Here is a 15583-nt window from a genome sequence, read left to right as displayed (position 1 = left end):
TTTTACACACTGTATTGTTGTCCCTGTAAAGTCATCCACAAGGTGTTGTTTACATATTTGCAGCACTCATCATCTTTTTATATATTCTTTTCAGCTGTCATTGCTTTTTAACTTGCTCACGTTATGCGGTATCAGTGTTTTTGATTGACTGCATCGTGAAACTTTTGCAAATGTTGCTGCTGAGTTTCAAGTAAGTTGAAGGACTTAACTAAAGTGCAATTTAGCTTCTACTATAGTTGCCTGAAAATTTAACCAGCCTAAGAGCTTTAAAATGTACTTTTATAATTCATATTTTCATCTGTAGTGACTGTGTGTTCGGTCTCGATGATAAGTATTTTATCACACCATAAAAAGCCTTTTGTTGTTGTTAGAGTTCAAAACACATTCAAATGCATTAGTAAATATATACAATAGTAAATGATTGATATTGTGTGATATGGAGAAATGTATTTTAATGTATTGGCCATGTCTCCAAGCCCTGTGATGTCCAGATATGAATAGAATAATCACTGGTGCCACAGCTGCTGGCTCTTGTAGTAGTCTTGTGGTGTCTTGCCTTACCATTTGCACATTGTTTATTCATTAACCTTTGGTTAGCTATTCTAGGTATCACACAGCTTAATGATTGTCCTCTTCATGCTAAGCTAAGAAGTGAATATTTCAAATACTCTGAACTTATATGCTATCAATATAACACATTACTTAACAATGTGAGTGAGTATCATATAGATGTGCTGGTCATATTTCCTTGCTACATGATGTCATATGTTTTGCATGTCTCATGTGTCTATCTCATCTGTGGTTTGCAGTTTTGTTTGGCAATTTTGTCTCGGTGCTATGAGTAAGCCCTCCCACAACCTGTTAGCACATCCGCCACCGTGAATGAGGGCTGTGTGAGAGAGCCACAGAAATCCCAGCTATTTTAATGAGTTTCATTATCGATGAGCCAGTGAAGCGTATCAGGCGGGGACAGTGCAGTAGTGTATGGTCAGAGAATGAGGGCCTGTTTGAGTCAGCCTGTGATGATTGGCAGTATTAGAGAGGCAGTGTCCTAAGTGGGCCTGGTGGAGGCTATTGGGGCTTACGGCCATTTCACTCTGTGAAATTCCGGGCAAATACAGATCCATTGCTTTCCGTTCTTTCTGTTTCTCTCCCTCCCTCCTTTCCTCCCTCCCTCTATGCAGGCTGTGTTTATGTGGTTTAAGTGCGCTGTTTACAGAGGCTGTTTCACTGCTCCTACGTTATGTAAACTCAGCTGTAATTAGATTTTCAACTCTTCTCTTCTGCTCTGCGCTCACATCTGATTAAGGACACCTCGGAAATGCCTAATCTGGTGAAGCTCCCAGGGCAGAGCAGAGAGATTCCTCTGACCAGTGGCCAACAGGCCCTCTTTTCCTATGCTCTTCCTCTTTCACCCTTTCTTGCTCTCTCTTTCTTTTCTCTTTCTTTCTCTCTGTCTGTTTCTCTTTGTCTCTCCTGTCTCTCTCTCCCGCTCTCAGTCTTTCTTTCTTCCTCTGTTTGTAATCTCTCTCTTTGTGTGTGACTGTCTCTCTCTTTCTCTCTGTCTCTCTCTCACGCTCTGTCTTTCTTTCTCGCTTGCTCTCCCTTGCTTTCTCTTTCCCTCTCTCTTCTTTCTTTCTCTGTCTGCTGTCTTTTTTGCACTCTCTCTCTATCTCTCTTTCACCCTTTTTCGCTCTGCCATTCTTCTTTCGCTTTCCTCTTTTCAGGTCATTTTAAATTTGGTCCAGAATGCGAAACGTCTTCTGGCCAGATCGTGATTGTACGGGTTTTGTCTTCTCATTGCTGATTGCTGATTGCTGTAGCTGTGTGAGGTGGCTGCTGGGGGGATGATGTAATGCTTACCATTGTGCTGTGTGTATGCGTGTGATGTGATGTGATGGTGACATGTTCCTCAGCCAATCCGCTGACACACACTCGTCATCTCTGTAGAGGCAGTGCTGTGTCACATTCACGGTTTTATTTAGCGCTACATTAATGTAGCTTTGTGTGGTGGGCTTCCCTGCTTTCTAAATTGCTCATGTAAAAGACCTGAATGATTATGCTGTATGTTATATGTCTACTGAGATATTGGCCTGTCAAAGAATCTTGCAGTATACAAATTAGCCCTTTAATAAAGCATGTCATCTCGGCCAGTCGCTGTTCATGTGTAAGTGCATTTGTGGGATGAATCAAGCTTCATTTATATAATTCAGCAAATACTTATTGGTCTGCATTATTTTGACTAAATTTAACCATGTCACATTACTAGTTCACCAGTGCCTTTTTAGTGAAGTAAATGTGTATCACAATTGTATTATGGGCTATTATAAAATAATACCTAAAATTTTAAAGTGTCAGGAGCATTTTGTGGATCCAGTAGTTAAGTTTTGTCTGGTTTTCTTGCAGAGTCAGGACATTTTTGTCCTGAAAGTGTTCAAAAACAGATGTGCGTGCATGCACATACATGCTAATGTTCATGTTAATCCAGGTCAGAGTTCTGTTGGGAGGAATCAATGCCTCTAACATCGCACTGCGATGGAAGTGAAAAGTGCTTCAGCCTTCTTTGCTAAACTAAAAGCAGACAAACTAAACTTAAGGTGTCCCTTAAAACCAGAAATCCAATGCGTGCAGTTTCTCCCTGCACAAATGTAGTTAATCAGTCAAGACATATTTATTGTCTGAAGTTTGCTTCTTTAGTTTTTGGAGTAGGCTTGCGGGGCCAGACATGATCTCGTAACTCGAATATGCACCTGGCGACAACGTTTTTGATTTGTGTTGTACACGCCTTGTCTGAAACCCACTCCTACATGTCCAAAGTACAATCAGTAACTGAAATAAAATAAGCTAGCCAGTAAAACATTAATATTACTGGACCTGTAGTAATAAAATCACTATTATTCACAGAGCTGAGGAATGTTTGTTAGTGCATGTAATGTCTTTGCTGAATATTTGACACATGCTTAATAAGAGGCTTATTGTCCGTTGGACAATATTGACAAGTGCACTATCGCCCCCTCCCTAACTTTGAGCTCCGCCTTAATGAAGCATTGGATTGGTTAAGAAATTTCAGTTTGTTCCCACCATCATTTAGCCCAAAATTTCTCATGGTTGTCCTCACACGTTCTTATGTGCTTCATGCTTCCTGATGGCTGCTGCTGCTGTTAAGCTGTGATATACTTTTGTCATTCTTCACATTAATTAATGCTGCATGTGTCTTGGCTCGGCCCTCATGCAGAGTCGGCCCAACAGATATTTAATTGGATTTGTCACCATGGCGCCCCTCCTTGCCCTGGACTCAGGACCTGAGTGTCGGGGGTTGTCTTGGCCCTGTGCTTTTGTGAAGATTGATTGGCTAGTGGCTGTTTGCACATCAGTCAGTGCTACTGCCAGGCCTTCAGAATGCAGCACTTGCCCTATTAGTATGCTAATTGTGGTCGAGGGGAGATGAGTGGTGACCCCACAGCGGGTTCTTTCTTGTCCTATATGATGTTCCGCCTCTCCTTTTTTTTTATTTTATTTATTATTTTTTTTCCTTCTTCTTTTTTTCTCTCTCACTCATAAAACATGCTCACTCAGGCGCACACACACACTAGTTGCTGCTTCCTTTTTTGTCCTCTAATTGTGAGTTATCAGTCTGGCTCACAGCAGTGTTTAGTCATGTGGTTGTGTGTGTGTGTGTGTGTGTGTGTGTGTGTGTGTGTGTGTGTGTGTGTGTGTGTGTGTGGGGCAAGTAGATTAGCCTGTTGTATTACTGCTCTCTGAGCTCTATACAGCTTTTCTTTATGGCCTGTCAGAGACAACAGCATGTTTATTGTAAGCCTGATAGCAACAAATAGCCTACATCTTTGGAGTAACTGCTGCCACAACTGCTGACACACAACTAAGTCACCATCATTGCTGCTGCTCGGACTGAGAAGGATCCATTTTGAGCCCCTTCACCTCTGGGTTGGTGTGAAATTCCCCTCATGCTTGTTAACTCCCTCAATAATAGAGTGAACTCACTCTCGGGCCACTACCACTGGCACGCATTGGAGATTTTAATCAAATGACTGACATGCCGTCGCCCCCTGCTGGTAGGCCACCATTACTGTCCTCTGTATGGCATACGCTTACTGCCCACTTTATTAGACACATACATCTTTGTAGATTTTTTTCCATGCTTAATGAATGCTAGCCATACTTTAGCTCTTCATCAGTGGTCAGTTTCTGACCACAGAGCTCTCCTGCCTCGATATATTTGGGTGGTAGACCACTCACTGTCCCTGGCATGCATAAAAACCTCAACACCATCTCTCTGTCTGATTCATACTACTATTTGAGAGTGAGAATGTTCCACCACCTAAATAATATCTGGTCTGTCATGGGCTTATAGTTGTCTCTTTCCATGGCTGGACTGGTTAGAGAGGACCTGATAAATTGTGCAGCAACAGAGCCACAGTCTGTTATTGTAAACCTACATAGTGCATCTGTGTGGTGTGCATGGGTTAATAAACTTGGTCAGTATGTTTTAAGCCTTTTATGTAACCTTGAATGAATGAAACTATCATGTTACAGAAGTTTTTTGAAGCTCAGGCTGTTTCAATTAAATGTGCCTGTAATGTCCTTGCAGTTCTTCAGTACACTGTGTATCACGTGTGAAATGTTGATGTGCCTGTGTGGGTGCAAGGGTGATACTACAGACATTTGGACCAGCAAATGTCCACTCCAGTGTTTTGGAATGCTGGAAATGAAAATGGATATGAGATGAAAGAACAGTGTTCCACCTATTACTGATTTACACACATCAGAAAACATTGCTATGTAGTAAAACCAGAGAAAATCATGGCTAACAACATACCATGTAATACTGATGGGATATATTATATATACTTTTTGACACATACATGTAATGCACACTGCATTAACACTGTGGAGGTCACATTTTTCAGGTTTTTCTCTTCAGGAGTGCAGTATATTGATTTGAAATATCGGTTAAATCTAAACATCTCTCTCGTCTTGTTTTTTAGGCGAATATCTGGTGGTACCAATATTGTACATTGTTACTTAGATGTTATGCTTCCAAATAATCCCAAATCTTAATGTCTGTACGCTGGGATGATATTTAGAACTCTGCTTTTTCACTTCTTTTCCTTTGACTTTCCTCTTCCCTGTGTGAGTGGATTATTTTATGTCTGATCTCCTGAGAAATATAGAATAACTTGTACTTAATCACCATTTTATCTGGTAATTAAATGGAGGGTGGTCTTTGACTTTTTCACAATTCTGTATGACCCTTTGTCCTGGCATTGTATGAAAACAAGTCTGTGTGTGTAATGACTGAGCTGGGCTCGGTCTGAACAGCGTCTCTCTGGGAGGAGTCTTGGTCAAAGGTAGGAGTGTATCTGAGAGAGCATTCACAGAGCTCTGACTCTGACCCTGACTCGCCCTGTTTCAGACTCATTTCTGTGTTTGTGTTTATCAGTCTTTTACTGCGTAATGTTGCTGTGTGGGTGCCTTCCTGCGTCCACTCAGCTTCAGGGAATGGGAGTGTATGTGTATGGTGTTATCCATACATGCTCATGTAGTACTAATAAACATGTACAAGCTTACATTTCTTTTATATAAAACTGCAGCTGAATTCGTGCATGTTCAGGTCCCAGACTAGCAGAGCTGGTGCCATCAGTGTTTGAAAATTATGTCTCTGTTTTGTTCACATAAATCCCACCACACACACACACTGTACAATATAATCAGTGCACACAGGAAACATCTCCATGTGCAGAGAGGAAGCAGAAATTGACCCTCCTGACCCTCATTGTTCTTGTTGCCATGGAGGCCTCATGGTAATCAAAGTGGAAATCCACCAAAAAATTCTTATTTTAAAGTGATACCTGTCCTGTTACCCCAAATGCAGGTAAGACATGTTTGGTGTCTGATGTTTGCTTCTTTATATTTGCGCTGGAGTTGTGAGGCTAACAAAACACAGTCATTGGCAGTGAAATTACATGTTCTATTGATGCTCTCCAGGGAACATGCTTCTTTTTACAAGTTTTAGTGCACAATTTGAGGAAATATTGGTCAGATCTGTCTTATTTAGGGACGTGAATGATTAACCAACAAATTGTTCGACCAATTCTAGCAGTTAAATCTTCATTTATTTTTTTTCATTTTGTGATATTGTCCTCTCCTGGCCCTGAAAACTACTACTTTTAGATGCACTCAATTTTTCAGTACGTCATAAGTAGCCCATTCAAAATCATGACTACAGTGATATACCAAAATATACTTGGTTATGAGATTGCTATATGACATACTGTTAGGGATCTAGCAAAACAATATCATACAATAACAATGTATTGTATTGTCAGTAGCACGTTTGCTTTTGGTAAGTGTGTTAGCTTGGGGCTAATAGTAGCTTGTGACTTGTGCATTAGATTGGAACAGAATAAAGCCAGCTATTGTTTGAAATGTTATAATGTCGAAGCTTCACCCCTACTTACATTTATGTATAAAATTGGGGAAAAAATACGAAAAAAAATGTAGGCTTCAGTGTTCCCGCTTCTGCTGTTAGCTGTAAAACACTCCTTTGTACACGTTTAACAACCTATTTCAAACCAATATGTTTGATGCTCTGTTGGCTCTGACTAATCCAGTTCTTTTGGAAACCCCCTGGTGTTCACAAAGGGTACACACCAATAACCAAAAATAAGTAAGTCAAGAGAGTTTGTCAGGATGCACAGCTGTGGCCTTTAGGCTGCTTGTTTGTATAAGACACATTCCTCCTTATATACACCACACTAGGATATATGAGCAGGAATGTACTGAGGTGCAGGCAGAGACAGTTCTTTGTGGTGTGATTGCTCTATATGGTATGTTGTTACAGCTCAAATGCATCCGGATGATCAGAAAAGGCTTACATTGCTCAGATAATATCTGAAATTACTCGCCTGTGTTCAGAGTGGAGAAACGCCTGCTTGGCTATTGTATTAAGTCAAAAGGTGCTCTCAGTTTGCTGTAACCGCTGCGTACAGAGACAAAAGCGAATTTCCTCAGGCCATTCTTGACTCGTCTCGTCCCAGAAAAAGAGCCTCCTGCCCGCTTTGCTCAAATATCAGCCCTCGCTCCAGGTTACCTGCTCGTGTTGATGCGCTCTCAGATTTATCACGTTATGATATTTTCGTATGAGCCCGCTATCAGAGATAGTAAAAAATAAAAATAGCTTGACTAGTATGTTCTTTTTTTGTCTTCCTCCAGGAATTGGAGTTCCATGGCGTGATGCGGTTCTACTTCCAGGATAGGGTGGCAGGGAACTTTGCCACTAAATGCATCCGAGTGTCCAGCACAGCCACCACGCAGGATGTGATCGAGACGCTGGCTGAAAAATTTCGGCCCGACATGAGGATGCTCTCCTCACCCAAATACTCCCTGTACGAGGTCCATGTCAGCGGGGGTGAGTAGCCCCTCAGAGGGGCTGGATATTCTGCAGATACTGAAGTGATGGATTAGCAAAAAGCCTTTGCCCAAATGAAGTTAATCACAAAAACATAGTTTGTTTCATTATTAGTTGAATGGACAGAGGTAGACAAAATTCAGATGTCAAAATGGCTGCTACCACTATTTTAGCTTTACAACATACTTTTGCCTTTTTTATAGATAATAACATCTTATACAGTGTCAGAAACAACGTTAACAAAATCCGTTGAGATTGCTTGCAAACTTTTTAAGATTTCAATTAATTATTTGTTAATTTAAATGTGCAGTTTGCACATTGCTAATTGGTAGGGTATAAGCTTTCATTGCTTGTTAGCTACATTAGCCTTATAGTGCCACTGTGATGGATTGTTGATGTAGCATTTGATTTAGTTGATTTAATATGCAGGTGTTAGGTTATGGAAAGCACATCGATCAGACCTAATTTTAGTCATTATTAAACTCCTGAGGTCAGCTGTATCTGATCTCTTCTGAGTGATTAGTGCTCGTAACTGTAGTGGGGGTTGAAAGCCGAAAGATGACCAGTGAACTCCCCCTCTCTGGCAGAAGAACGGAAGCTGGACCTGGACGAGAAGCCACTGGTGGTGCAGCTTAACTGGAACAAAGATGACAGAGAGGGACGCTTCGTCCTCAAGAACGAGAATGACATTGTTCCAAAGGTGAGAGACGGAGTGACATTCAGCTGTTGCAGTGAATTGGGTCCATAGCAATGGAATAGAAAGTCACTGATTTATACATGCAGAAACATCCTACTACACTGCCTTAAAGATGCTTCTCTTATGTGTATAATGTCACTGCATGTTGGTCATCTGACAGACAGACAGTAGCAAGACATATAATTGAACATAATCTTACATATTGCTGTTGTCGGAAGAAAACCTTGCATCTCCAAAATGATGACTTTACAGAAAAAGGAAAAAAGGGAAATGGAACCAGAATTTTTTCCAAGTAATTTTGGGTCGTTTCTTTTGGTCCATTCTTCATGAAATTTACACACAATGTAAAGGGCAACAGGTATTTTCAAATTATGTCAAAAACTGAAAAATGTCAAAAATGGAGATACAAGGTTTTCTTCTGACAGTAGTGATATATTAGGCAGAAATAAAAGATAGGAATAAAAACAGACATGAATTGGGCAGAAATAGAAAAACAGACATAAGTAAACTATGAGAGATTAGATTAAACTAGGAGAGATTACAGTAAACTATGAGAAATTATGCGTGTTTCCTACAGAAATGAACACTTCAGTGTTTGCTAGTTTTTATATCAAAATTGCGATTTGAGAGAGCCAGAAAAAAGTGGATATGTTGGTCTTTATTTATAAAATCACCAGGATGCAATAAATAGAAAAAATAAGCACACAAGGTTCTTAACAATTTCATAGACGCACAGATGTGTGATACACACACATACGACACGAGGTGCTTATGGTGCTGGTTTCTCTCTCTGTCTTTTTCACATGCTCTCTCCCTCTCTTTGTCTCTCTTTTTCTGTCTGTCTCTCTTCTCTTCTCTCATCTCTCTCTCTCTCTCTCTCTCTCTCTCTCTCTCTCATCTCTCTCTCTCTCTCTCTCTCTCTCTCTCCTCAATCTCTTTGTGTTTTTCTTCCCCCCCGTCGTTCCATAAAGAGCAGCTTTTGCAGACGTGCACGCTCTGCTTCTGAGCCACTTACTGTGGCGTGTAGTAGAGCTCCCTAAAGTGTAGTGAAAGTCAGTGAGGGAACACATTGAGACCTCAGGAGTACGAGTATGTGTTTATATACACTGAGGAGCGCTGCCTTGAGGTTTCAGTCAATATTACTCAGTAAGATGGAAAGAAAAACATCATTCCTCAGCCACTTGATCAGACAGTTTTGGAATAAAAGATCTTTTCTCAGAACTTTTTTTCATCCCACATTTTAACACACTGTGGTGAAACTTGGGGGAACTTTTTTAATCCATGGGGGCCTCGTGCATGAAGCTCAGGAATCTTTTCTTTGGATCTGATTTGACTTTTACTATTCAGTCATTAGAATATTTTGAAATCCCTCTTTAAAGAATTCTTCAGTGCTTTTATGAGTCATTGTGAAATCTCTGCTGCGCTGTGGAATGGAGATAACTGCAGCTTAAGGCTCTGCATTCTCTCACCTTTCTTTCCATCTCTCTCTCTCTCTCTCTCTCTCCCTCTCCCTCTCCCTCTCCCTCTCCCTCTCCCGCTCCCTCTCCCTCTCCCTCTCCCTCTCCCTCTCCCTCTCTCTCTCCCTCTCTCTCTCTCAATGGTATTTTGGCTCTTGGGCCTGCAGCCTGAAGTCCAATCCAGCAATCCAGAGCTTGTAAAGCCTGCCATCACCTCAGGCACCTGCCAGGGGAAACCCATCTAACTCTCTCTCTCCTCGTGTTTCGTCCCCCAGAAAACACAGAGCAATGGTCCTGAGAAGGAGAAGGAGGGTGTGATCCAGAACTTCAAAAGGACGCTGTCCAAAAAAGAGAAAAAGAAAGAAAAGAAGAGAGATAAAGAGGCCTTCGCACGGATTCCTGATGGAGATGAGCATGCACTGAACAGAGAGGATGGGTGAGGACCTGCAACTTTTTAGAGCTGAGACTTGCTCAGTAGGACAGATTATATCTGCACCTTATAGAAAAAAGATTATCATATAGAAGAACCATGTTTAGTGTTGTTTTTTTGCATTGCTTTTATATATTATATAATCAGCGCTGGTGATTTTGGTTTGTAAGAATGTCAGTAGGTCACCAAAGCTGTTTTTTGAGATACTTTGCAAAGAAGAAGAATGTTTAAATGTCACAGCAAAGCTGCTGAGATATAGTTGCCTTCCATGCTTGCACTTGATGTCTGTGGTGGCTGATTTAGCAAAGGGAACACTGGCAGTTACCTTCAGCTGAGAATATATGTATTGATGCATTATTACTTATTCCATCAAACGTTTGATGGCGAAACAACAGTAAAAAAAAATTTGTTTGCTATACTGTGCAAAAGTTTAGACACCTGAGAAAATGAAAAAGCTGTTTCATCTGGGCTCTAAGCATTTATTTGCTAAATTTGCTACCAGTAGTGTTTGCAAAACCTGGAAAAAGCATCCTACGGCCATTATTGTTTACATTCTGTCAGCATAATATGAATGAACTGTCAGTGCTGGCTACGGCTTCCAAATCAAGATCTCAAGAAAAGGTCAGTTTGATCAGAGGTGTTAATCTGTACCTAATCAAAGTCATCTTTGATTCCCGATCATGTATTACTGCCTGCTGTAACACATCCAGTTATCTGTAATTATGTATAAATATGTAAATACTGCATCAGCATACACATTTCAGGAGAGTGGAGAATATGCAGATTAAGGGCAAGCAGAACTTTGTGTGTGTGAATGTGCTTGTTGGTATTATACAAGTCAGTCCCAGCTTTACACCTTTTATTAAATCAAATAATGTGCTTTGATGTGTTTGTGTCATTCCTACACTATTGCTATAGGTTAGCTAGTTGCTAGCTAGCAAACATATTGTCGCGTTTTCAAGGACTGTAGAGCATCACGTCAGGAAAAGCAAATTGATAGCAGAAAACGTCTTCAACATGATTGTGCTACTCATGATTAGACTAGTGTGATTTTGTTGTCCTTTACAGTCCTGGTCAACTCAGAATCAAGCACATAATACTCAAACACTCACACAGACGTCTTGCTGTTTCATATGGGTATTCGATAAATCACTCTCCTCAGAGATGGGTATACACCATCACTGTTGTAGTCATTGTAATCCACGACAAATTACTAATTACTTGTCATTGGTTTACTTTACTGATCACCTCTCAGAAAAAGTCTGTACCAGCAGAAAAGTAGAGGAGAAAACCCAATAATCCTTTCAGTACTTTATGTAGAGAAATACAGCCAATCACATTAATATTAATTAATTATTGAACAATTGATGCTGTTTGACAACCTAGATACCAGTTAGTAAAAATAGTTCAAAAACAAACTGCCTCGAAATAAAATCTTTATGAATATTTTTTTTTCCCTTAAGAGCTTCTGAATAGCCTGTTTAGTTGAGGATGGCACTTTCTCTTCTTCAGCATCGGGATCTTTATCAGTCAGTTTCAAATGAACATGATTAGATTGTTCAAGTTCACTTCGGTGGAAAGTTGTTGCACGGTTATGCTCTAGTGTTAATATTGACAGTAGGATCTGGGCAGTCAGCTGGCACGGGTAGCACAGTTATGCACAAATTATATTTAGAACAGGCACAGACAATAGACAAAATTGTTTTAAATGCATTTTGTGATTAATGTTCTCTTCTGAATATAAGTGACAGAAGTATGAGTCACACAAGCAGTATAACTCATATTCCATTTTTTTTAATTCTGCTTAATTAAATGGAAAAGATGTAAACAAATGTTCCCTTCTTGAGAAACTGAAGAATTATTCACAGTGGTGGTAATGGGAACCAGACTTATGAAGAGTTTAATACCTCAAAAAGCTCCCTTTCAGAAAGGGATTTTTTTTTACAATCGTCAACATTCCACATAAAAACTCAGATGATGTGTTGGTTTACTGGTGGGTTTGGATCTGTGTGGCATTGCGCAGCATTACCCCCAACACTGTATGCTGTTTACCTGGGTAATACGCAGTACTGCATTAGTGCCGTGTGTCATTCTGTGTGTTTGTGTGCTGACAGAGAGAACTCAAGGCTGGCTGCAGAAGTGTATAAAGACATGCCAGAGACAAGCTTCACCCGCACCATCTCCAACCCTGAGGTGGTGATGAAGAGGAGGCGACAGCAGAAGCTGGAGAAGAGAATGCAAGAGTTCCGCAGTGGCGACGGCCGGCCTGACTCAGGTTAGACCACGGTGGCATTTTCAGTAAAGCCGGGTCATTTATAGGTCACCCTGTCATTACAAATCCGCTGCTTATTGATTAACTCGTTTTATTTAGCCCACATTTCTGCATGAGTAGTTCAGCAGACGTGTCCGCTTACTCCCTCCCTGAGCTTTTGTTTGTTTGTTTGTGTGATGCAGACAGACTGAAAATGCGTAAATCAATCTGTGTCCCAGTTTGTGCGACTATGTCCGCTCAGTGGGAGTAGAGTGTGCACTGACCGCTGCAGTTTGATTTCATAATGAGGGGTTTGGTCTGAGGCTGCTGCTGCGCTTTGGCCGCTGGCCTTCGCTCTAGCCAGAGACTGGCATCAGCTTGGCAGACATTTTGTTCTGTGTGGCTTCAGACCTGCTGCCAAAGACGGATGCCGGGGCACCAAAAACGAGCTTCCAGGAAATGATGTGGTCCTGCAGACCTTGACGTAAAAACTGCTTTTTAGCCCTATGTATGCAGGGGCTTAGATAAATTGATGAGTTTGTTCTTGTAGTCAGGGTCAGCTGAAAAGAGGTCCAGATTTGATATCTTATGTAATCAGGTTGATGACCATGTGTGTGATGCAGAAGGGTTTTATTCCAGAGGGAAATCTGGATCTGGATTGGACACAGATGTGAACTTGTTCCCCAGTTGTGTCCAGCACTGCTGGAGAGGAGAGCCATGTGAGGTGCATAGATGTAAAAATGCATTATGCATCTGTTGTTATGAAATTGATGATTCAACTGCATCAGTTTTGAAATTCTAGGATGTGTTGTAATTGATTTAAAAAAAAATAAGGAAACAATGTGAAGGAATCCTTGTTTTTTCACTGTATGGTCAGCCAGATTGAAGTTTGTCCTGCTGACTAAAACTTAAAAGTGTTTTCATATGGGTGCAGTTTTCAAATCGCAAGAGCTGTATTTTAGTCTACATTATCAAAAACGCCTTTTAAGTGGAGAAATTTAAACTAATAACACAGAGCTTGTAAACTGCCTGTAGAGAAGTTATACTAAGCAGAGGCAACCAAACCACAATGTGTTTTGACATCACAGCCACAACCTACTGGCTGTCTGGAACATATAGACATCAGTCTTAAGTCAGAAAATGATCACAATCTGTCAAAATATTAGACAAATCACAATTAGATATTTTCCCTAAATCATGCTGATCCACCTCTAGCTTCATCAGGCTTTTTGTTCAGTCATGGGGAGGCCGATACGGGAAATACACAATATGTGTCACAGTATTTTGACACCGAGACACAGTGTACTCATAGTGCTGCATTTAAAACTGCCATAAAAACAATGCAGTGTTTCACAGACTGTTCTGCACTACACCTGTTTAAGCAAGACTAATTATGCTCTCTTTGTAATGAAACATGCCGTTGGTCAGTGTTCTATAAGTACAGACGATACCATCTCTAATCAGTTGGCACTGTGGGTTTATTATTGGGACCGCTAAAGATCATTGCTCGTATTGAAAGCTGTGGCCTTGCTTTTGAACATTTGTTGTTCTAAATTAGTTACTCTCAGTAAAGAATGAGATTGTGTGTCTGCCCGTCATGCAAAATGACAACATTCTCAACAGAACATCACAATATTCTCAAAATTGTACTTCAGCCACACATACTTTCTTCCTCTTGATTTGTATATTTTCATAGTTATCATGGTTATCTGATTCTTTTTGTCAGCACTGGCAGTAAAGCCATATTTTAATAACCCAGCCATCGCAGCAGGAGACCAAGAAATGATCAGACTTGACAGGTTCTTGCTGTCCAGTTAGTTGCAAAGGGAACATTAACGGTACAGTTTGCGAATTCCGGAAAAATCTGATGTGATGCAATTAGTTCTTTGTTCATCCACACAAGCTCAAGATCTCAGTCAGGAGGGTGAAAAGCAGTTCTTTTCTTATTAATGGTGGAAGATGGTCTGGTGGTTTGTCAATAGGGGAATAAACACAAATAAAAACTCCAAAGCAAGTGGCCACTCAGACCTTAGGCTCTGAATGTTTAGTGGCCAAATGTGAAATGCTGTGGTTAGGGCATCGGTCAGTAGGCTGTGTCGACCCCTGGTGTTTGAATAAAAACATTAGCACATGGTATATTTGAATTTATGTTCATTGTAGTGCTGTGGAATTGGTAAGGCAAGGCACGTTTGTTTATATAGCACATTTTTAGACAATTCAGGCAGTTCAGTATACTTTACATATATAAAAGTAAAAATGAAATGAAAATGAAAAACAATAAAATAAAAACAATAAAAATAAAAATTCTAAAAAGATACAAAGTAATACAAGGAAATTAAAGACAAAAGGCATAAGTGTTATTGGAATTAGCTAATTAAAGTTGCAATTCTGTGGTATGGCTGTGCGCAAAACCGTAAATGTGACCAGTGGAAAAAAAAATCTGACACGTTTGTTTTATTTTTTCCTGTAACTTTGTTTAACTTTGAAAGCAAGTTTCTTTCAGTAAACACTGATAAAATCAACAAAACATGTCACTTGACCAAGGATGTTTCCTTTGTTGAGGTCTTAAGAAGGTATTAAAAGAATTTGAATTTGATTTTAAGAATTGTGCAGCAGCCCTGTTTGTTTATTAATACTGTTCTACCAGTCACATTTGTGTATGCAGTGTATATTTAAAAATAATTCTAAATCTTACCTGAATAATCTAATCTAAATGTGGTGACGTTTGAGATGTCATGAGTTGTTTCCCCAAACATTGTGATGTCAAAGGGTTACATCCCCAGTGAAGTGTGTGGCTGTTTAAAGCCACTTTGCTCTGAAGTAGCTGTCGTGTAATGGCTGATAGAAAAGATGCTGAGTGCAGGGAAACGTAGCACAGTGCAGTCATTATTACACACAGCAGATGTTGTTCCTTGGTAGAGCTGCGTGTATGAGTGTGAGAAGGTGGGTGTGTTTTTGGCTTGCGATAATGAGTGTGTACAGTTGAGACTACAATCCACTATTCCCATCTGTGTCTGTATCACACTAATGCTATTTTGTGCTTTCTCTCAGGGGGGACACTGAGGATTTATGCAGACAGTTTGAAGCCTAACATCCCCTATAAGACCATCCTGCTCTCCACTACTGACACAGCTGACTTCGCAGTGGCCGAGGCTCTAGAGAAATATGGCCTGGAGAAGGAGAATCCCAGAGAATACTGCATTGCTCGGGTAAAAACCCCACCCCCTCATGCTACCGTCATCATTCAAGCTGCGCTAAAATGACAAAATTTCAGGACACACTGGGATGAAAACCAAAACTTGAGTGCAGGACTTCTGTC

General features: G+C 40.4%; 1 protein-coding gene across 15 annotated transcripts in view; it reads left to right on the top strand.

Moving 5' to 3' along the window:
• The window catches only part of afdna (afadin, adherens junction formation factor a), a 140121-nt gene that overhangs the window by 49491 nt on the left and 75047 nt on the right, over positions 1 to 15583 (top strand). For 10 of the 15 annotated variants that reach the window (XM_036582053.1, XM_036582059.1, XM_036582048.1 and 7 more), the window contains exons 2-6: positions 7234 to 7429; positions 8017 to 8129; positions 9859 to 10019; positions 12128 to 12288; positions 15316 to 15473. In XM_036582053.1, the coding sequence (XP_036437946.1) occupies positions 7234 to 7429; positions 8017 to 8129; positions 9859 to 10019; positions 12128 to 12288; positions 15316 to 15473 (789 nt within the window). The remainder of the gene's footprint in view (positions 1 to 7233; positions 7430 to 8016; positions 8130 to 9858; positions 10020 to 12127; positions 12289 to 15315; positions 15474 to 15583) is intronic. The other 5 variants (XM_036582060.1, XM_036582058.1, XM_036582063.1 and 2 more) reach the window with 1 other exon arrangement.

This window comes from Colossoma macropomum, unplaced genomic scaffold, assembly GCF_904425465.1.
Source record: "Colossoma macropomum unplaced genomic scaffold, Colossoma_macropomum, whole genome shotgun sequence".
NCBI lineage: Eukaryota > Metazoa > Chordata > Actinopteri > Characiformes > Serrasalmidae > Colossoma > Colossoma macropomum.
This window is presented reverse-complemented; position numbering and strand designations above follow the sequence as displayed.